The sequence below is a fragment of the Choloepus didactylus genome, chromosome 3 (assembly GCF_015220235.1).
Source record: "Choloepus didactylus isolate mChoDid1 chromosome 3, mChoDid1.pri, whole genome shotgun sequence".
Taxonomy (NCBI): domain Eukaryota; kingdom Metazoa; phylum Chordata; class Mammalia; order Pilosa; family Megalonychidae; genus Choloepus; species Choloepus didactylus.
The window spans coordinates 93,361,207-93,385,415 of NC_051309.1; the positions used below are offsets into that span (position 1 = coordinate 93,361,207).

General features: G+C 34.2%; 1 protein-coding gene across 1 annotated transcript in view; it reads left to right on the forward strand.

Moving 5' to 3' along the window:
• Positions 1–24,209, forward strand: part of PTPN13 (protein tyrosine phosphatase non-receptor type 13) — a 239,306-nt gene that overhangs the window by 140,824 nt on the left and 74,273 nt on the right. The window contains 10 exon segments of the mRNA XM_037830204.1: positions 8,882–8,977; positions 9,981–10,074; positions 14,758–14,980; positions 18,403–18,442; positions 18,445–18,479; positions 18,595–18,769; positions 20,340–20,494; positions 20,697–20,837; positions 21,571–21,723; positions 23,940–24,122. Of these exon segments, the coding sequence (XP_037686132.1) occupies positions 8,882–8,977; positions 9,981–10,074; positions 14,758–14,980; positions 18,403–18,442; positions 18,445–18,479; positions 18,595–18,769; positions 20,340–20,494; positions 20,697–20,837; positions 21,571–21,723; positions 23,940–24,122 (1,295 nt within the window).

Sequence of the window (24,209 nt, forward strand, 5' to 3'; positions counted from 1 at the left end):
TATTTGGATTCATCCATGAATTATTTTAGCAATTGATTTCTATTTTACTTGTATAATTTCCACAGAAATAAATATGAAAAGCAGACATTTGATATGATATTGGTCAGATATTATGCACCTTATATATTAATGCATGACTTTATTATACTACTAAATTACGAATATATTCTATATCTCTGAAGACCAAATCTTAATCAGTCTGAACAATTAAGTGCCTATTATGTTTCCAGGACTGGATTTCAAAGGAGAACATCAATAGAATTTCAATGAAGTGAATGTTCTATATCATGGACAATAGAATCAACATCAATTTAATTAAAGTTTAATTGATTTTTAGTTCAATTTTTGAGATATCTTCACATACCATACAGTCACACAAAGCATACAAGTACCATCATATAGTTGTGCGTTCATCACCAAAATTAATTTTTGAACATTTTCATTACCACACACACAAAAATAACAAGAATAAAAATTAAAGTGAAAAAGAACAATTAAAAAAGAACACTGAGTGCCTTTTTTTTTCCCCCTGTGTTTCTACTCATCCATCCATATACTGGACAAAAAGGGGAGTGTGATCCACATGGCTTTCCCAATCACATTGTCACCCCTCATAAGCTACATTTTTATACAATTGTCTTCAAGCTTCGAGGGTTCTGGGTTGTAGTTTAATAGTTTCAGGTATTTACTGGTAGCTATTCCAATTCATTAGAACCTAAAAAGGGTTGTCTATGTTGTGCGTAAGAGTGCCCACCAGAGTGACCTCTTGGCTCCTTTTGGAATCTCTCAGCCACTGAAACTTAACTTCATTTCCTTTCACATCCCCCTTTTGGTCAAGAAGATGTTCTCCATCCCATGATGCTGTGTCTAGATACCTCCCCAGGAGTCATATTACACATTTCTGGGGAGATTCTACTCCCCTGGGTGTCAGATCCCACATAGCAGGGAAGGCAGTGATTTTACCTGCCAAGTTGGCTTAGCTAGAGAGAGAGGGCCACATCTGAGCAACAAAGAGGCATTCAGGAGGCGACACTTAGGCACAGTTATAAGCAAGCCTAGTGTCTTCTTTGCAGTAACGGTCTTCTCAAGGGCAGGTCCCATGATAGAAGGCTCAGCCCATCAAACCACCAGTCCCCAGTGTCTGTGAGCACATCAGCAACCACTGAGATGGGGAAGACCAACACCCTTGCATTCTCCCCCAGCTCCTCAGGGGGGCTCTGCATATTTTTTTCATTGTTTTGTTTTTTTTTAAATTAACTATTAATTATAAAAAAATTTAAAAGAAAATACAATAAAAAAACTTAATTGATTTTTTTTTTCCCTTTTCCTTTTCTCCCTCTTTCCTTCCTTGAGAAAGAAACTAGGACTGATATTTGCATGTACCTATTAACCATAATCAGATATACGGAAATCCAGGATTAATCCTTCCATTGTTGATGATATCTTGGTCAAACACTGGAGGAAGTTATAATTTTGATCTGTTACTTTTAATAAGCTTAGGAGTACTGTATATAAATGGCCTTTCATAGAAGACTAGGAAAAAGTGTATTTAAATACATGCAGAGAGAATATGGATGAAAGAAATACCATCTTAATGCTAATGTTATCAAACATTGCAGCAGTTAAGAGAAATCAGAAATATGAAAGACGGTATGATACTTAGATTTTTACATGTCCAGAAGCTAAAGGCTCAGTCAGATGAAGTCTTTGATTTTTTTTCCTCCCACCGTTTTTGTTCCTGTCAGCTAAGCATTTCAGAAGAGGTGAGCAATAAGTTCTTTCATTTATTTCATAGACACTTACATTTACTTTCCTTTTGATTTATCCAAGTGCAAAAAATGTAATTGCATTTTTAAATGCTAAGGAAAGTTAAAGGTGAAACCCATACAAATTTTCCGGTGTGTATATTCATAATAACATGACACTGATTTTGGAGTCCATAGAAATCATTGCTACTTTTTCAGAAATTAGGGATCCAATTTAAATCTATCTTATAGCATTGTTGACATAGACCCAGTTTGGCTTTGACAGAGCACAGCTTGATGTGTCTTAAGAAAGACTTACAATGTATCTTATTAGCAGTATAAAACCTGCCATTTTATATTTCCATGACTTTGTTCTTGCAGCTCTCTTCCTTAAGACTCTCAGCTTTCAGGCACTGCCTAAAATGATGGCCTCTATGTTGCCCTGAATTTATTTGTTTTGAGGAGGTTGTCTCTCCTAGACCTCAAATTTGGTCTAATGTAGTTTTATACTTAAGCATCCACTACTACCCCTGACATATAGACATTCAATAAGTGTTTGTTAAAATAAACTGATTACTATTAAAAAGTTTAGTATATACAATGGCCCCATTTCAGATGTGGTATACAAAAATATTCTCTGAGGAATTATATGTATAATAAGGAGAAATCCCATCTCGTTTTTGTTCATCTCTAAGAGTTTTGTCCAACTCGAAGAGTAAAATCATATACTTTTCAGTCATAACCAAAACAACCAGCAGCAAATGCAATCAATTTCCTATAGAACTCTGTACTGTTTGAAAAAGTTTTAGAAGGGACAATGAAGTCATAAAAACAGAGTGTCAAAGATGGTGCTAGAGGAGTGGTAGAGCTACCCAAGTTGTGGCCCAGTATGTAGCTCCTACACATGACAATCCCAGAAGGAATTGAAGACTATTGGGGGGGGAGGGGAGTAGTTCCTACAATGCACAAATTTTACATCTATAGAGTGATTTACAGTTTATGGAGCATTTCTCCATATATCCATTTATATATGTTCATCTTCCATGAGCTGTGTTCCTCTGGGTCTAAAATTGTACTCATCATGTCTAGTTATCAAAGGATTTTAGAACATACTTTATTGTATAATATAGAATACAGTAGGCTCTAGTAAACTAGCTATATAAATTGTAATCTCCAGAAATTAATCCCCAAAAAAGAAAATACAGGATCAAAGACGTAATATAATATTAATGTTATTATTATAATGTTCTTACTTTTGTTTTTTCTTATTTGAAAATTAAAATGTATTATCTTAGGACCCATATCTTTAAAAATGCATTTTGAGGTGTGGGTGTGTGTGTTTATAGTTCTGAGCCACAAGAGCAGAAGCCATTTTGTACGGCTTTCTTTGAAACTTGTATCTATAGTTTGAGTCACATGCTGAAGGTAAAGAAACCCCAAACTAAAAGTGTTTATTTAATTCCTGTTGCTGCAATTGGCTGAGTCTCACATTCTGCATATTACTTGTCTGGGCTTGAATAAGATGTCTTTTAGATTACAGTTTGTGCTGGCGTAGATTCATTTAGTGTGAAGATTGTAGTTTTAAAAACTTCATCTGAAATAATTTTATTTAAACCCAGAATATTGTGTCGGTCTTCATAATCTAATTCTGATCTCCTATAATGCATGATCACATTCCACAATTTTACTTATTTAACGCATTAGATGGCTCATAGTGGAAATCATGACTCTTAGTTATCAAGGACTTAAGATAAAAGTCTCTAGCCTATTGAAAAGCTGCTTTTTATTATATGAATGGAGTCAATAAGATATGAATTGAAATGAATTTTGTTCAGAGAATCAGATTACAGTTAAAGGACAATAAAATATTTGTCAGACTTTTATACCTTAAATTATGAAAAAAAGGTATACTTTTTAGTATGGTAAAATAGTACTAAAATTAAAAGATATCTTCCATTTTCAGAGTATGTGTGATTACAAAATATCTATAGCTAGCATTCTATCCAACTCTAATTTTTTAAGCCATTGTTCTTTATCTTTAATCTTTATTCTTTTCATTCTCTCACCACAATTCTGTAAAATTATTTGGAGGCAAAATATATATATAAATGTTTTATGTGTTATATACGTATACACAATTTGATGGCTTCTTTTTTGGTGATATGTGCCCAGGCTGATTTTACCTTGTCATTTGTGTTTTTGCACTCATTATTGTTTCTATCACTAAGATTATTTCCTAAAACTTCATTTTCCACATCTGAAAAACAACTGTTTAAGAAGTCAAAAGAAGGAAATTGTCTAGTGAAATGAGGAATAATCATGACCCTAAATGGACCGTAATGCCCTGATATATGCACATTATAGGCTTCATTTAAATATTTACTAGTTGAGAAAAGAAACTTGCAAAGCAACAGATCAGATATTGCATATACTTTTATTCCACAAAAGGCGATAAATTCAATTGTGAAATTGTAATAGTGTAAACTTAAAATTTTGCTATTACAGTCTTAATATTGCAATGAAAGTAGCCACCTGTGCATTTTATAAAACATGTATTGGAATATCCTTACTAGGTCCACTGCTCATGGTTCAAGATTTTTGACATTCAGAAACCTTTGTAATATTCTGTAAATACTTAGGAGCATCTCTTTGGTTTACAAAAGTAGTGTGGCTAATTTTAGCTAAAATAACCAGATTTTGTTGATACTGGAACATGGGTACATGAGGATTCATTGTACTCTGTTTTTGTACGTGTCTCAAAATTTTCATAAAAAGTTTTTTTTTTTTAATAACCTGGTTAACACCATATTCCTGGGATCATAATTAATAAATTATAATTTATAAATAAATAAATAAATGCTAGAATTATACATTCAAATATAGGTAGAAAATGCATTTGTGGTATCTGGATCCTCCAAAAAGAAAAGTTATTATTAGGACGTCTTGTGGAAAGTAAGTTTTTACCTTTCTTCTGCAGACCAGAAAAGGGGAAGAAAGCTACCCTCTATCTGGTCAGCGACTACATGATACCTTTATGTAGATTATCTCAAAAAGCCAAGAATTGTTCCTTCCTATCCAAATGATTTTTAAGCATGGAAAATGTTCTTCTCTATAAATACCATACAAGATGCTCTTGGTAAAAGATGTATAATTTTATAATAATTTCTGAAAGGTTAAATTTTTTTAATTAAAAAATGGAAAACCCATGCTTACAAGGGTTTTCTTATAAGCCTGACTGAGTAGTAAATTTCAGCTAAAATGTGTAATCTGAATTCAACCTTCTTAGAAGAATGAGTAGTAAATATTGGCTGAGAACTTTAATCTGATTATATTCCATCACATGAAAAGAACACAGCTAACAACACTTTAAAAGATATACTCCAGAATTCAAAAAGTTCACAAAAAAGGATTCTTACTACCTCAATTAACATGGATACTCCTACCCTCACTGTAGTCTTAGGGGAAAAAAAGAAGCTTTCCTATTCCTGATGGTCATGCAAAGCTAGTCATCCAGTTCACATTGAGCACAGGTGCTCTATTACTATAAAGTGGTACAACATCATAAGACAGTTCCCCCACCCTGCCCCCTGCCAAGCATGGTACTGAGAAAAACATTTACAGACCAATAGTTCATCAAGGGGAAGATGATTTATTGTTATATTCTCAAGAGGGTTGCATTTACTTGTCTTAGAAAACCCGAGGATCGAAAACTTTACTAGTGTTTTTGGAGTAAACTGCAGTAAAAGAAGACAAAACATAGGCTAGCAAGGGAAAGGAAATATGCACACATGAAACAATATAAGAACAATTATGAAACACCACCAAAGAATGGAAATTCAGATTAAATTTGATTTATAATCTTGCGGTCACTTTGTGGAAATAGTTTTGAAACAGTATACTGATTCTGTAGTTCCTTGCATTTATTGCTTAATATGGTGTGTGAAATTGTTATTGCATGAAATACCATCCAAATAACTGAACGTTCTCAACTCAGGTTACTGAATAGGCTTATTGTGACTTTACTTTTCTTTTTGAGGTATTAAAACCACATTGCCTCTGTAAGTTTGGGTCCTATATTTGACCTTGCAGATTTTACTGGTCATTATGTTGCAAAGCCAAATTTGTAATTTGGTTAAGTTTCCTTGGGAAAGTCCCTCAAAAATTTAGCATGGGGGTTCTGTAACAATAAAACAAAAAGTACTCTTGTGCCCCTTGTAAATAACAGTTCTTCCTGAGTGACCATTTAATTTATGTATAGTGCACTATATTCATTAAAGTTAAAGTGGTATTAAATTAATCTCTTATTTGAAGCCTTGAAAAATCCTTTGAAATCACATTTGTATTAAACCAGGGAATTTTTTTTAATTACTTTTTCTTTTACCATGAGACTCCCCTGTGATGGAAAGAGATAATTTAGAAAATATTACTGGTAAATATTTTGATCTTCAATTCTGAACTCTTTGCCTTAATTATAGTATCAACTGATACTCATGTGCACAGTATGCAAAACTGTATGCAATAGGAGTCTGCTATTATGCCTACTTCTTCAGGTAACATTTGTCATAGGAACAATTAACAACTTTCTCCCTATCATGTTAATGGCCAGTCATCTATTTTTCTTCCCCTCCCATTTATTTAAAGCTTTGTCTCAGCATGACACCCCAATCATTCCAGTCCATCCTCCCCAGCCTGTTCTCATTAGCCTGGTTCCTAGGGTGCCATGTAACTAGTTCATTCATTCATTCATTCATTCCTTTTTCTTTTAGCTATCTCTATTGACTCTTTCTAGCACAGAGATTAATTCATTGTATGAATTCCCTGTTCTCAAGTATGCAGACTATTGGAAAAGAATCCCTCACCTACCTTGATCATCTGCTACCATACGTAAACCATGTCACACCACATACTAGGTATTTCCCATGGTCTACTTTCTCTCAAGAAAAAGTCACAAAACCGTGTTGACTGGTCCCACAAAAATTCATGCATTCTAGCCTTATCTAAACCCTCATGACTACATAAAGCTCTCATGTGGTGCTTTGGCTCTTATCACATTCTTTGTAGCAGCATTTCCAGAATCTCTTTACTTTTCTCAAACTCCCAGCCCCACCTATACTTCTGTCTCCCTGGCTCTCAGGAAGTGATTCACCTTTTATTACCAGGAGTAATGCAGTTTTTTGATGAGTATCTTGGGGTTCCTTCTTTATCTTCATCCTTTCTCTCTTCTGTCATTTCTTTCTATTAAGGAAAAAAAGTTCTTCCTCCCTGCCAAACTAATCATTCCATGTGTGCTCTTTTTTTCCATCTCCTCCTGTTTCCTTAAGCACATTTTTCCTTCAGTTTTCCCCTGCTTTCACTTGCAACTTCAATCTACAGGCATATTATCCACTGCCTAAAATTGTGCTCAGACATCCCTTTATGCCAAAAATAAACCAGTAACTCTCTCAAACTACTTTTTCTCTTTTTCTTTCCCAAACCCTCAAAATTCTTGAAAGAGTAGCATATACTCATTTTCTTCAACATTTTTGCCATTTAGTCTTTTCACCCTCTCTGATTGGACCTCTGATTTGTCTGTGCAGTGAAAATAGTTTCTTAAAGATTGTCAGTGACCTCTGTACAATTAAATTCATTTGTTCACTCATTTTTTCATTCATTAATTCTTTCATATTCACTATTCTGTGCTTGCTATGCACCAGGCATTTGCTGGTACTAGCAGTACATCTAAATAGCAAAAATCCGTTTTGTCAGAGATAATTTAGAGAGGGGAAGCAGGTAGAGAGAGAAATATTAGGTAGTGAAAGAGTCACAATTAGTTAATCACAAGGGGACATGAAAGCAAAATAAGCAATGTTTAACTCAACCTTTAGGAGATCGTGAAAGCTTTTGTGGAGAAGCGTTTTGTGAGGCTTCTCTTGAAGGAAAAAGGTATTCAGGTAAAGATGAGGGGAAGCAGCATTCCTAGCAGGAAGGAACCTAAAAACGTTTACACTTTTGTGTATCACTCCTTAAATTCAGTAAGAACAGAATGTAGAATTTGTGGATAGCAAAGAGGTCTTGGGACAGGGGTTTTACCTGGATCAAGTTTTTAAGTTTATATTTAAATTTTGGTGTATATGTATAGTTGAAGGATGAGGAGAGACAGGACTATACTTTCCACCAGATTCTTGCAATTGAATCTGTGCCTTCAAAATATGAAGAGCCACTGCTATAAATTTAGTCGGGCCAGGGTGTGAAAGACTTTGAATCCCAAGCAAGGGAGCTTTTTAATTTTATCTTTAAGACTCTAGGTTGAACATATTTTATACATAGTGACATGCTCAGACTTTCATTTTTTAGAAGTTCACTCTCTGTAGCCTGAATTATATAATGAGAGAAGCAAGATAGCAGAAAGGAAAATCTGGGTAACAAATGCTAGACACAAAGTTAATAGTGTCAGAAATACTTAGAAGGTAGAATTTAAATTTTAGTCCATATTTTTGCCCCTGGCCAAGCCTTCCCATACAGGGTACACTCTGCATGACTGACCCTGTGTAATATTCCTCCCACCCCCTGCCCCATGCTTATTCATCTCATGCTACTGGAACTGAATTTCCATCTTGTATTATTGAGTTTCTGTGTACTTCATCTTATTCTCCATCTCAAATTCTTTGAGTTTAGAGCTTTGTCCTCAGATTTTTTTTTAATCTCTTACAGCACATAACACAGAATTACATATAGTAAGCATTCAAAACCACCTGTTGATGATGCTTATATTATCATACACTGTACAAGAGCTTCGCATACATTAGTTCATTTAATGCTCACAACCCTATGAAATGAGCATTGTTATTATACCCACTGTGCAGCTGAAGAAAATGAGTCACTGGATAGAGTTACATTCCTAAGATAACACACCCAGCAAGTGGTGGAGCTGAGATTCAAAACTAGGCAGTCTGGCTCAGAAGTCCATGCTCTTAGCCCATATGCCAAACTGCCTCAAAACTGGAATCACATTTTGATACAGTTCAACGACTGAAAAATTTAAAGAAATATATAACATGCTCTAATCTCACAAGATTAAATGTAATTTTTTTTTGCTTTTGAGATGAAGTAAGATTAAATGTAATATTTTATTTTGCTTTTTGTTTTAATCCTTTTAGAACCAATTCGAAGATACAAAAATTATCACAATGATATCTTTAGTATATCCAGTGAAAGTCCATCTATTATTTCTTCTGATTCAGATTTCAGACAAGGTAAGAGCCATCTTAAATAAGCAAAATACTATTTTTAAGAAACCATGATTGTTGTTCTTTTTGAAATATGTTGTCAAAACAATAATTCTACATAAAAATTTTAAATTACTAGAAGTTGCCGGTTACTCATTTTAACAGTATTACAGGAGCTTAACAGAAGCTTCATCAACTATTCAGACATTTTCATCATAGAGGATATAATTCATTGCCTTTAAAAATAGCATGACTTACCTCAAAAAAAAGTTTAATGGCATTATCCAATTAACTGGGCCATATTAATATGATTTGTAAAAATTATCTTATGTGTCTGCTTAACGCTTGTTTTTTTAAACATTTTCTATTGTGAAATATAACACATACAGAAAAGTGATAAATTTCAAAAATATAATTTAACAGGAAGTTATAGAATAAATTTTAAAGTATGGTATCAATTACAATTCCACAGTTTCAGGTATTTCCTTCTGGCAATTTAATACACTAGAAATTAAAAAGAAATACCTATATAATTATCAGTAGTCATAATTATTTGTTAAATTCTACCTTCTCTGTTACGCTTCCCTTACCTTTGATCATTTTCTCAGTCTTCAGGGATATTTGGACAATTACCATTCTAACTTCTTCATGTTGAAAAGGGGTGTTGACTATATGGGGTAGGAGAATGCAACTGAGAGACTTGTACTTCTAAGTTTCAGGGCTTATCTGGCATAGGAACAATCTGGAGGTTTTACGTTTCTGGAAAATAAACTTAATAAGTAAAACTTTTATAGGATCTTAGAGTCCTGGATTTTCCTTAGGGTTTTCAGAAATACTGTTGGTTGGGGTTTCACATACCTTGGTTTGGCATAATGTGGCAATTTGCAATACCTGGCTGCAGCTTGCATAAGAATAATCTCCAGAATAACCTCTCGATTCTATTTGAAATCTCTTAATTGCTTGTGTTTTAAATGAAACAATCTCATATTTGTAACACCTGTGCCATTATTCTTTTTTCATTCACAATTAGTGAGAAGAAGTGAAGCTTCAAAGAGATTTGAAACCAGTAGTGGACTCCCAGGGGTAGATGAAACCACAAGTCAAGGCCAGTCACAAAGAACAAGGTAAGTAATATAAAAAACTATTAATATAATAATTTTTCAGTGACAGGTTTTTCTTTCTTTATTATAATCAAGGAGAATTTTTCTTTATCCTCTTTCCTCTACTTTCTCCATTTTCCTTTTCCTTTCTCTTAGCTCCCCTTCTCTTTAAGTTCCCACAAATTCATTCAATTATATGAAAGGCGTTTTGAGTTTTAGTTTTGAAATCTTTTAAAATCAGTATTGGTTCTGATTATTTTTAGTTTGTGTTTGATTTTCAAAATTGTCAATGAATATAAAATAACTGTTAGGAAGGTGAAGGTATGATTTTAAAAGTTTGAGAGAAGACAGTATAGCTTGATGGCTGCAACCTCTTTCAAAAGGTTGGAACATGGCCTCAACCAACAGGCTTTCAGTGAGTATTATTTGTTTAATGAATAATGAGTAGGTCACTGCTAAGTAAGCTATTGTGTAAAACGTTAATTGTTCACCACATCTTTCGTGACTTAAAAGAGGTTATTTTGGTTGTTTTTTTTTTTTTTTTTTTAAGCCTATTTTGGGCTCTTTAGAGTATATTTTCATACTGAAATACTTAGCTTTCTTATTCTTGTGCTAGACTTAGGATGGTGGTGTTATAGTTGTGTGTTTATTTACTTTGTTTAAACTGAAAGGTGTCAAGTAAATAGTGAATGTATAGATGTGTATCCTTTTCATTTGTTCACAAACAAAAGCCTTTTTATCCTATGCCTTAAATTGAATTTTTTAGTATGAGGTTATAATGAAAACCAGAGATTGCTTCAGAATTTACTCCCAAGGTATGAGAATCCTTTTAAATTCAATATCTCAGTTCATTTAATCCAAGTATCATCATATACAAAAGAATCATTGGGAAATTAACAACAACTTAACCCTTCACACCTGTTAACTATTAATAGACCTGGAAACCCTACATGTGTGATTAAATCAGACAAATTTTAGGTCTACAAGGTATAGGCTTCAAGTAATAAAATACATTGCACTAAAATTATTCTTAAATTAATGTTTCAGTTTTTATTAAATTTATTTCTTTTTCTCTCTTGGGCCTTTTAAAATAGCACACTGTTTTTAGTTGAGGAAAGCTCTAATAAGCATTTATTTACCTAAAGCAGTACTAAAATAAACATTTTATGTTACTGTTGTTTGTGATGACCCCATTTTGGTAATTTTGAACAGAGAGGTGATAAACAAAGATGATATTACAGTTTTCTTAATGAAACAAAAGTATTTAGGGATGAACAGCAATAAGAAGAGATTATTGAATTGCATTAAGCTCATTGTTGAATTGAAGGAGAATTTTAAACATGTATCACTCTTCTCTATGCATCTAATTTGGAGAAAACTTGTGAATAGTTAATGTGTTGCACTTTTTAGTTTGATGGATAGCAGGATTAGAGATAACAACCGGCAGAATTATTGGGATTATGTCTTAACTGATTTTAACACATATTCCTCTAAACAAAATCCAATCATTTTTTGTGAGCTTTATTTCAATTTTCTTGACAAGAAACTTCAAAAATGTCAAGATTAAGGAGAATCTTAGTTTTGACTGTCTCTAGGTTTTGTTCAAGATTTGTTTAAGGTTTTGTTTAAAAACTAATATATTTTGTTTTGTTAACAGTAAGGACACCTTAGCTCATCAAATCCATTATTGAGGGATAAACTATCTTTTGTTTCACATTCTGTGGGGAAAAACAAAAACCTTTTGATGTTCACAGCATCTGAGCAAGAAATAGGTGTTGATGAAAGAAAAATATTTCAGTGAGAAGTGGGTTGTTAGGTTATTGTGTGTGTTTGTATTATTTTTAATGTAAGATGCTGAATTCTACTTCTTTTAGACTAGTCCTCCTTTTTCTACTACCCATGGAAATACACATTAACTAAAATACAGTCTAAATACCTTATTCAAATGCAGATTTTCTGAATGTATGCAACAGTTTCTGGTCATATCCTTAAGAGGCTGGTACACATTTAGGAAGTCCTGTTTTGTTCTGTAGGTCACATATTACTGAGATCTGTAAACAGGGCTGTATTTATACATGTTTGTTGCATGCGTCTTCATAAAAATTTCCATTCCCTTTAGCTAGAATGAAATGGCAAAATAGATCCAGACAGTGCCACTGATTTGTATCATAGCGGTTGGGGGAAAATTAATGGGAAATTATGAGTCAGTTGCAGCAGAATGAGTAATTTTTGGATTCTGAGCTATCAAAAGTGTCTTTCAGTAACTAAAAAGGATATTCAAAGCTGTTTTCCAAAAAGCATCTTTAAGCCTTTTTATGTGCTAACTTTTGAAATTCAGTTTATACATAATACGTTCCCACTTCTTCTGCTCCTGTCTGCTTGATGAGATAACCATTTTTTCCTGACTCAAAACAACCTATTTGTTCATTCCCAAATGAACCAGACTCTCAGGGGATGGGGTTGCTGTTTGCTTTGTTTTTGTTATTTTTGTCTCTCGAGCCATTCAGCCCTTAAAGGGAGTTCTACCAGATTCTGTGTTAGGAGAGATAAAATGATAATCAGGCATTTTTGCTACCTGTTGGTAGCTCCAGTGTAAAATAGTTTGAGCAAGAAGACTAATTAATATATTTGATAAAAATTATGTATTTGACTTAAAATATATAGATACAAATTCAATTATTATCCTTGACCCTCATTAGGTGAGAGTGAGCCATATCATTATATTCAGTCATTCACTCAGTGGATATTTATTGAGCACTTACCACATACCAGGTGCTTTTAAGTACTGTAGATAGAGGCATAAATAAGAGAGAAGTCCCTGAAGGAACTTTGTAGAGCTGAGAGACAACCAATAAACAAGGAAAAAAGTAAGTAATGTAATGTCAGGTAGTGATGGTTCTTTGAGACAAAGCAGGCTAAGGAGATAGATTGTGCAGGAGTGTGATGTCCTAGTTCTATATTACAGAGGTAGGGAGAGAGAAGGGCTCTCTCAAGGTGAGATATTGGAACTGAAAATTAATTGAAGTAGAGGGAGTGGACCATGCAGCTATCAGGAGGAAGAGTGTACCACCCAAAATGAACAGCAAGTGCAGAGGCCCTGAGGTATGGAAGATGTGTTCATCTTAGAGGAATAGCAAGAAAGGTAGTGTGGCTAATGAAGGGCAGAGTGGATGAGCACCAGGTAGCCAGTACCCAGATAACATGTCCTGGAAGGTAACCAGAAGCACCTACTAGTTAGTGGAAAGGAACCAGAGGTAACCAGGATTCAAATCACATCTGGCCACAGAAGCTAAGGTGAGCACTTTGGATGTTGTTCTAAATTCTATCAGAGAATTGAAAACTTGAAGAACCATATTCTAATTAGCAGAAAAATGAGATGGAATCTAGAAAGGGATGTAGACCCAAAGGAGAATTATTTTTTTCTAGGCATGTTTGTATGCTAATGAGAATAACTTAGTGTACTAGATTATTGATGCAAGAGAGAGGATAACTGTGGAAGCAAAGTCTTCAGGTAAAGAAGAGGAGTGAATCCCACATACAAGTGGAGGTTTTGGCCATATATGGGAGTACAGCTGATTCATCCATTGTAACAGGAGAGAAGGCAGAACATATGAATATAGGCTTGGAAAGTGTGGTGGAGGAAGGGTGAGGAGGTTATTTCCCAATTGCTTCTTGTTTCACCAAGAAAATTGAAACAAAGTCACCAGTTGAGGGAAGAAAAGGAGACGGCACTGGAGACTGAAAAGAGAGGAAAAGGAAGATGTAAAATAGTTCTCTCAGAAAATGAGTTGCCGGGTAGTGCTGAGGGCCCAATGAGATCAGTCAGTGTGGCTCTGCAGTTTTCATGAGAGTTGAGGTTGTGTGCGAAGAAGTGACTTTAATGCTGGACCTTGGAATCACAGCAGTGTAAGGGCAAGAGTGGTAGGTAATAGCCAGAGAGAAAGTGGTAGGATCAATAGATAAACTTCTTGATAGGATCAATAAATTATTTGAATGAAGGTATTAGAGGAAATCAGCTGGGAAAAATATGTTATATAGAGATAGTATTGAAGGATAGAAATAGGAGATTTTGGAGGTGGTCCACTTACTGTTAATAAACAATGTGACCATGGGAGTAAATTGTTGGCTGAGGTGGGGAGGAGGCCATCGAATGTAAGAATCCTCAGTCTATATATCACCACCAAGAATAATGACAGGTAGTGGTAGAGAAAAAGACTGAAAATCAGCTACCTAAATCTTTAATGAATAAAGGGGAATGACCAAAATGACTATAAATATCTAGAACAAAGTGGACTAGCAGGTGGTATGATTCATGGCTGATGGTTACCGGAGGAGGGATCAACCGCGGTCTGAAAGCTGAAATAATAGTTAAGGAGAATGTCTATCCCACCTCCAGGCCAAGTGGCTCAGACCTGTAAGAATAAAACAGCCCCTACTTGAGAGAACTCCCCAGAAAGCAGTCTTCAGCGGACAGCTGAAATGTTCAGAGAAGAGGAGGAGATCATAGGACTACCCACTAAAAATATGCCAGTGCATGCTATCAGTATAAAAGTCGGACTGAAATGTTACTGTGTAACAGAAGGATTCTTCTGAAATGAGAAAATAAGACTTTGGTCTTATTAAGAATTAGCTACTTAATAAGTAAACGTGGTATTTTTTTCCTGATTAGCTTAAGTTACTCTTACTTTTTTCCTCTTTTCAATATAGCAGACAATATGAAGCACCCTTTGAAGGCAACTTAATTAATCAAGAAATTATGCTAAAACGGCAAGAAGAAGAAATGATTCAGCTGCAAGCCAGAATGGCCCTTAGGCAGTCTCGGTTGAGCCTGTATCCAGGAGATACAATCAAAGCTTCCATGCTTGACATCACCCGGGATCCCTTAAGAGAAATGGCTCTGGAAACAGCTATGTCCCAAAGAAAACTAAGGGTAGGTTGATTCTCAGGTTATTGCATCTAAAACTTGTCCTTGCAGGTAATGAAGCAAGGTACTTTATTAAATCATTATAGTTATCCTAAAGTTGCCTGGAGGATGAAATATTAAAATCCCATGTTAGTTTTCATTGGGGTTATATATATTGTTGGTTGATACTAAAATAAATATCAAGCTGTTTCATTATTTCTTTTTAAAATAACATTAAATTGAGTTAAACTCTCCTATATTTTACTTGTTTATTTTTGAGCCTAAAGTCAACTGGCTTTATTCGATATTGTTGGGGATTATTTTTTAACATCAAGAAATTTTTACCCACAAACCAAGATCAGGAATAGGGAGCTTCAGGTTTGTTCAGAAACTCAAGAATGTTATCAAGTGCATTCCATTCTCAGAATTTTGGCAATAGTTTTACTCTTTAGTCAAAAGATGACTGCATTAACACCCCCCAGGATCATACCATCATACTACATCTTGTTGGGGGATTTTTTAAATGTGTATATCTTCTAGTGAGTTTATTTTTTTTTCCAACATATTACCTAAATATATTTTATATACAGAGGCTCAAAATGTACATATTGGTGTCATAACCTCTTTTCTCATGTGAAATATCTTGAACATTTACCATTTTCTATAATATTATTAATGAGTATAAAATATTCCATTATGTGAATTTACCATGTTCTATAGTTTCTTTAATCAGTTTCTAATTATTGGACATTTTTAAATGTTTCTAATGTATTGTTTTTTGTTTTTAGTTATTATGAGCAATGCTCTGATGAACATCCCTTAGCTAAATCTTTGTAGATAAATTCCTCACAGTAGAATAACCAAGTTAAAGGCAAACACATTTTAAGACATTTGACAAATATTGTCAAATTGCCCTTCAGAAGTTTATACAAACTTAGGCTACCTATGATAATGCTTGTTTCCCCATATTCTTACCAACTCTGGATGTTATTGTTATATAGCAGCACTAATTAGATAGGTGAGGAAGAATACATTTGTATTTTTTAAATAATACTTCAAAATAATTTTTTTGGTTCTATACTAAGAAAGTATGTCACCCTATTCTGTTTTGTTTTCTGTTGTTTGCTTCAAAGAATTATCTAAAAGTATATTTTTTAATTGCCCTGAGGTAAAGTGTTAGAATTCAAATTTCCCTTATAGTATTTTAAGGAAACATTTAAGAAAACAGTGTTGAGTGGTAAAAATTGCATTGAACTACAAATTGGAAGAGTAGACTATGCCTGTCTGTTATATGACTTTATGTAAATTATTAAAGCTCTTTGTACCTCATTGTGTTAATTTTTAAAATGTGAAATTGGGCTGTAATTTATGACACTGCCCAATTTTGAAGTTACTATATTCCAGTAAAATATAACAATGTATAGTAAGCAAAAAGGAAGAAACTCAGTAAGGTTTCATCAATTTATTCATTATAATCACTACCCTTTGTCAAAATTAATAATAGGGGTAAACCATACAAATAATATGGGCTTCCAATATGGATAATTCTGTGAGCAGTATAAAGGACACACATACACACCTTTTTCCTAAACCATAACTTTAGAGAGCTAATCTAGAATTTGGTTCATTAAAGATCCATAAATAATAGATTGTACCTTTACAGAATGTCACTGTTTTGTCACCTCACTAAAACCTGTTTCCTTTAATAGACCATTCATTTCTGGTCATTTCAAAATTAGCATTTCCTTCATAAGAGACATTACTATAGTGACTAGAGAATTTGAACTATTGGTCATTAAAGGATCACGCAGTGTTTTTCCTAAAAAGTGCAAGGTGGTTTTATTTTTGATGCTGAAAAAGAGTACTCATATTTGGAGGAACAGTTTCACAATTAAATTAATTTCCCAAAACATAATTTTTTTTTTTTTTTTCCAAATTCCCTTTGGTGCAGACATGTTTTAACTTAATCATACCCAATTGCCCTAGTTGATTCATTAGACTCCATTTTTTCCCGTGGCTGACCATTTTCATTTTTCCTACTCTATTTCTATTCTTGTTTTAAAATGTGTTTTTTTGGTTTGTTGGGTATTAACAAACACTTAATATTAACTTTTATTTAAATGGTATCTGTCACATGTTCCACATACGGTTAATTGGGTAGAATTCCCATACAGTGCAACCAAATGAGCATATAGCTGAATGCAAAGAAGAATCCGACAAAAATAAAAGTCCAGTATCTCCATTTGTTCAAACACACACACGTTTTTTTTTTCAATTCAGTTTTATTGAGATATATTCACATACTCTACAATCAGTTGTTCACAGTACCATCATATAGTTGTGCATTCATCATCAAAATCAATTTTTGAACATTTTCATTACTCCAAAAAATTAAAATAAGAATAAAAATACAAGTATAGAAGAACACCCAAACATCCATCCCCCCATTACTCACTTAATTTTTATTCCCATTTTTTCTACTCATCTGTCCATAACTGGATAAAGGGAGACACACCTGCTTTTGTCTTCAAGATTAGTGCTGGTTTCATTCTACCTTTTGCCCATCTGGACATAATCTTTAGTCCATTCTCAACCCTGTTTTCAACTGGAGCCAAACTCCTTTTAAGTTATATCTTAAGCCAATTCTTCCTTCTTGGCCAAATCTCTGCATATTACTTGAAATTATACGGCAAATGAAGGGATGCGAGCAGCTTGAGAAGCAGAGTAAATGCCTAGTGCAGGACCCCACTTTCCCCATCTCCTGAGTCTCCCCCATATTATTTTGTTGCAGGTGAAAAATAGGGGTCAAAAGACTTTATGATACCTATACTATTCCCAGTCATCACTCTTTTAGAACAAAAAAGTATAGTGTTACAGAGTTCCTAAAACTTAATTACATATGGATATATGTACTTGTAGTCACAAAGTAGATACTTCTTTAACGATGACATGTCTTAGGAGAAATTGTGAGTCCCTATCTAAAACAATGAGATGCCATTCAATCACACATTAGCGATATGAACTAATCATTATATGAGCTTGATAACCCTATGTTACTTCTGCCTTTCCATTCAATCACACATTAGCGATATGAAACTAAATCATTATATGAGCTTGATAACCCTATGTTACTTCTACCTATTTTTTTTCTTTTTTTGAGACTCTCTGAGTCTAACTGGAGCCAAACGGTATCAATGAAATAGAAAATGAAACTGAGGCAAAACTTCTACTGAGGCTTAGCATAAGGACTTTCCAATCCTGTTCTTGGTAAACTCTACTGTACTACTTCATTAAAGTTTCCACATTTGTTTCCATCACCTAGTTCTGATTAGTGGCTTTATATGAAATTTATTATTGTTATTACCTATTTTCCCCTTAAGGAAAGAGCTAGAATACATGGTCAAACAAACAAACAAATACCCTACTGATTCTACTTATGTGATTTACAGAATTTCTTTGGCCCAGAGTTTGTGAAAATGACTATTGAGCCATTATATCTTTGGAATTGCCACGTCTATCCTTGTAAGTAATAAAACCAATTTTTTATCACTTTTTAGAATAAAAGTGGTGATTTTTTTAAAAAAAACACAAGTTAAAATGCTTGTAATGTTATTTTAATAAATGTCTCTCATTTATTTTAGACCAAGAAAGGGAAGAATGAGGATAACCGAAGAAAAGTAAACGTAATGCTTCTGAATGGGCAGAGATTGGAACTGAACTGTGACACCAAAACTATATGTAAAGATGTGTTTGATATGATTGTGGCTCATATTGGCTTAGTGGAGCATCATTTGTTTGCCTTAGCTACCCTCAAAGGTAACAAGACATTTTAAATGCAGGATATACTTCGGAAACTCTGTAACAGGCTGGCTTCTTATACCTATTATAACGTCTCATCTAGTTTTGGGAAATATTAACTAAATGAACAAGTCAGCATTGAGAAGCAGAAAATGAGCTATGAATTGCATTCCGTCTTCCAACCAGGTGCATTGTTTTAATAGCTGTATTTAAAAGCTGTACTTTGGGGGAATCTTCTGTACCTCACTGTGAAGGTTTTTCTTTGGATTTGGCTATATAAAAACATATTTTAATTACTATATTTTAGAGACCAATTTCTATGTTGATTGCCTACATATGTACTCTAGAAATCAGTATCCTGCTAAGAAGATTTTAAATATGTTGCAGAGCCCTATTCCTAAATTTCCATATCAACTTCCTTAGCCTACTATTCTAGAACTGCACAGTGTTTTTTGTTAAATATTATCAGTGGATAACTGAAATAAGTCATTCACATAATTTTTTTTTAAGCATTGCTTGCATGAACTCTGTGAGGTTCAGAAACCACATTTGTCTCAGAGCATATCTCTAGGAGAGGCCTCTAATATTTATCATTAGAGTTTCATAGCAACAAGAAGCCCTTGGAGTTGATTCTTTCTTTAACACATCATTATACTTATAAACTACTATTCACATTTCATATTTCTCTGTACCCAGAAGTTTAATTTTTTAAGTTTAGACAGCCAAGTATCATAGATAACAATGAATCAAATGATACTTAAACTCTATAAGATCATGATAATGTCATCTTTATCATAATATTATATTTCCTTCAACATAATTATGAATTCTTGTACTTTAAAATTGATAATCATTTTGTAGAGTCATTTAGTAAATGTTCGATTAGTGTGTACTAATATTCTGACACTTTACTAATTTCAATTTTAGACTAATCAGGTAATATAATCTACATGAAGATAAATAATAATCAGAATTTTCATATACCTGTACTACTTCTATTTCTCTAACCATTCTGGATAATTGGATTTGACTGAATAATGCTTTTATTTGAGAGTATCAATAATTATTAATTGATAACATTAAAAAATAAAAATAAAAATGATGACTATTGTTCCTCTTAGGTTTCAGCTGGTAGCTCAATAATAAAAAGTAATAATAATAATACGTAATATTTACTGAATGCTTAACATGTGCCAGCTGGTTTACCCAGAGTTTTATATCCATTATATCATTTTGAACCTTACAACAACCCTGTAAAGCAAGAATTAGCACTACCCTGATTTACAGACCAAGAAAATTTGGGTCAATAAAGATCAAAGATCTTATTCATCATCATGCAGATAATAAATGATGTGGCCAGGGGTTGATCCAGGTCTGTCTGGCTTCAGAGCCCCATTCATAAAAGACTGAGCCTTCTTGATTCCCATCCATATGCAGTGCCTCAGATTCCCTGCCATGCTTCTGAGCAGTCTTGTTTTATTCATGTATGATACTATTTTGTACAAATCTCACAAAAAATTATAAAAAATTAGAAGAAAAATATAAAGTACTTTCATTTTATCTGAATGTTTTTCTCATTCTGTTTTAGATAATGAATAGTTTCTTTGTTGATCCTGATTTAAATACCAAAGTAGCCCAGAGGGATGGAAAGAAGAACCAAAGAAGAAGAGCAAAGCCACTGTTAATTTTAGCTTGTTCTTCCGAATTAAATTTTTCATGGATGATGTTAGTCTAATACAGTAAGTGGCCTAAGAGTTGCTATTTTTGCTTTTTGGTACCTGAGCTTTTAACCCTTCAGCTTACTGATATCTAATTGTTTGATTCAGATTAACTTGAGACTTAATAATAACCATCCTGAAAACTAAACTTGTATGCCTACAATGAAAATCACCCCAAGGTTCAAGATCAAAGTTCAGATGGTTAGTGTGTGTGTTTATTTTTCCAGACATACTCTGCACCTGGTCATCAGTATTATCTTCAGCTACGAAAAGATATCTTAGAAGAGAGGATGCGCTGTGATGATGAGACTTCCTTATTGCTAGCATCCTTGGCTCTCCAGGCTGAGTATGGAGATTATCAACCAGAAGTAAGATTTTTTCCCCCTGCAGGACCACTTTTGTATTGGTATTCTTATCCTTAGCATAATTAAGGTATAAACCTGGTTGAGGTGTTTGAGGCTTAGATCTGCAGATATTTGAGGATAGTTTGGTGCCACAAAATTGACCACATTCCCTATGTACTTTGGTTTTCTAAAATCAACCAAATTGACTTTGATGTTTTATTTTTCTGTTTTAAAATAATTCTATTTGGGAGTTAAGGAATATCTGGTGTTTTTACCTCTCCTTCTCTGAAGTTCTAACTAATACAGTCTAGACATAAAAGTTACTAGCAAAAAAGTGGATCAAAAGAGTCTTCTACTTTCCATGTTATCCACGCAGTGATGGGCTGAGAATCTAGCAAAACTCACTGTATGGAGAACAGATATGCAAGGCAAAATGTTCCGAAATGTCAGCTGATCTAAGAGGAAACAAAAGGCCAAAGACTTTGCCACTCATGAGCAGCATCCTTATGACATTAACCCTTAGCTATAGTAAAAGGAGGCCTTCGAATGCTGGGCTCTCCTCAAGTGTGCCAATCAGTTTAGTCATTCTGCATCACTGAAAAAGAGTAAAGCTGATGCATTTCCTCTAAAACTTAGAAAGCAGAGAGGAGCAAAAGTATCTTATCTCTTGGGAGAGGTAAGAACAAAGACCAGAGAAAGAGGGTTCACTCCTATAGAAGGCAAACAGGATCGCTTATAAAAATATTCTCCTTTTTAGGTTCATGGTGTGTCTTATTTTAGAATGGAGCATTATTTGCCTGCCAGAGTAATGGAGAAACTTGATCTGTCCTATATTAAAGAAGAGTTACCCAAATTGCATAATACCTATGTGGGAGCTTCTGAAAAAGAGACAGAGTTAGAATTTTTAAAGGTAAGCTTGCAAGATTACAGACAATAAACCTTGTATCTTTCAAAAGAAGCAAGAAGCACTAGGAAACACCTAAAAGCTCAGGTGCATATATAACTGATGCATTATCTCATCTCATTTATTCCTGACTAATACTCTGATCTTTAATTTCCATTTTGTGACAAAGGGAACTGAGGCTCAAAGAGGAAATGTACTTTCCCAAAGTCTTGTAGTTAGCATGTGGCAAGGCTATTAATTGAACCTATGTTATCTATCTGGATATGTCTAGTATATTTTATCCTATTCCATAGTCTCAGAATCAAGACACATTATAAAACAAGAAACTATTGAATTTGGTGACTGGCTGAATGTGAAAGGCAAGTTCATACTGATTCTAGAATTGTTTTATTTCCTAAAAGGCTAAAAATTCAATTACATCCTTTATAAAATGGTCTTTACATTAAATGCCAACTTCTTTGCATAAGGTTGGGGGTCAGAAAAAACTGGCTTATGGTTCCAGTTCTGCCACCAGCTTCCTTTGCAACCTCAGATAAATAACAGGGCAATATGAGCATGAAAATATAAGCTAGCGTAAAGTGAGAAACCTTTCAGAACGTTCTCCTGTTTCAGCTTCCTAAGTTGTAACAGTATGCCTTCCACTTGATGCTCCATCCTGAAAGGAGCTAAGTTTCTCTGCCCTATGAAAATCTATGAAGGGGTTTCATTCACAGACTTACACCACCTTTTACCTAGGATTCACGGTAAGAAAGGCAAAGTTGTTTGTTTTGTTTAAGCTGAGTCTACATTTACAGGGAACAAGCTACTTAGTTCTGTTTTCACATTTTTATACTTGTGGGAGATAAATATCAAGTTATAATATATTCCTATTAATAAAGCTACATAGGGGACTGGTGGTTTGATGGGTTGAGCCCTCTACCATAAGTTTTACCCTTGGGAAGACGGTTGCTGCAAAGGAGAGGCTAGGCCTCCCTATGGTTGTGCCTAAGAGCCTCCTCTCAAATGCCTCTTTGTTGCTCAGATGTGGCCCTCTCTCTCTGGCTAAGCCAACTTGAAAGGTGAAATCACTGCCCTCCCCCCTACGTGGGATCAGACACCCGGGGGAGTGAATCTCCCTGGCAATGTGGAATATGACTCCCGGGGAGGAATGTAGACCCGGCATCGTGGGACGGAGAACATCTTCTTGACCAAAAGGGGGATGTGAAAGGAAATGAAATAAGCTTCAGTGGCGGAGAGATTCCAAAAGGAGCCGAGAGGTCACTCTGGTGGGCACTCTTACGCACACTTTAGACAACCCTTTTTAGGTTCCAAAGAATTGGGGTAGCTGGTGGTGGATACCTGAAACTATCAAACTACAACCCAGAACCCATGAATCTCGAAGACAGTTGTTCCATATTCTTAAAGAAAAAAAAAAAGACTTATTATTGTCAGTCTTTTTAATTTTAGCCATTTAAATACATTTGTGGTGGTAAATGGTTATGGTAATAATTTACATTTCCCTAATTACAAGTTATTCTGAGCATCTTTTCATTTGCTTATTTACCATTTATATGTCTTCTTTATAAAAGTGTCTAAAAAAATCTTAACCATTTTCATTTCAGTCTTTGTAATTTTAGCCATTCAATGGGTGAGTGGTAGTATGTGATGGTAGTCTTTTTGCATTTCCCCAGTTACTATTTATGTTGAGCATCTTTTGATTAGAAGTGTCTAATAAAATCTTTTGGCCGTTTTCATATCTGGTTATTTGTCTTCTTATTGTTGAATGTGCACATTCTTCATATATTTTGGATACAATTCCTTTATCAGATATACATTTTACATATATTTATCTCCCAGTCTGTGACTTACCTTTACATTTTTTTAACAGTGTCTTTTGAAAAGCAAAAGTTTTTAATGTTAATGAAGTTTTGGTTTACCAATTTTTTCTTCTATGATTCATGCTCGTTATGTCTCATCTAAGAAATTTTTTCCTAACCCAAGGATTTTCTCCTCTGTTTCATCTAGAAATTTTATAATTTTAGCTCTTACATTTAGGTCTGTGACCTTTTTGGGTTAATTTGCATACATCAGATGAGGTAAGAATTGAGATTCAATTTTTTGGCATATACATATCTTTCCAGCAACATTTGTTGAAGGACAATAAATTATGTTGGTACAACTTATGTATCTTTATGTCGTCTTTTACCAAGGTTCATTGCTATGATATGGTATTGTTCCAACAGATCTGCCAAAGATTGACAGAATACGGAGTTCATTTTCACCGGGTGCACCCTGAGAAAAAGTCACAGACAGGAATATTGCTTGGAGTCTGTTGTAAAGGTGTCCTCGTGTTTGAGGTCCACAATGGTGTTCGCACATTGGTCCTTCGCTTTCCATGGAGGGAAACCAAGAAAATTTCTTTTTCTGTATGTCCATTTTAATCTCTCTTTGGATTATATTTTAAAGTGGGTGTTGTCAGTTTCCAATGTAATATAGTAATTGACTTTCCTTAA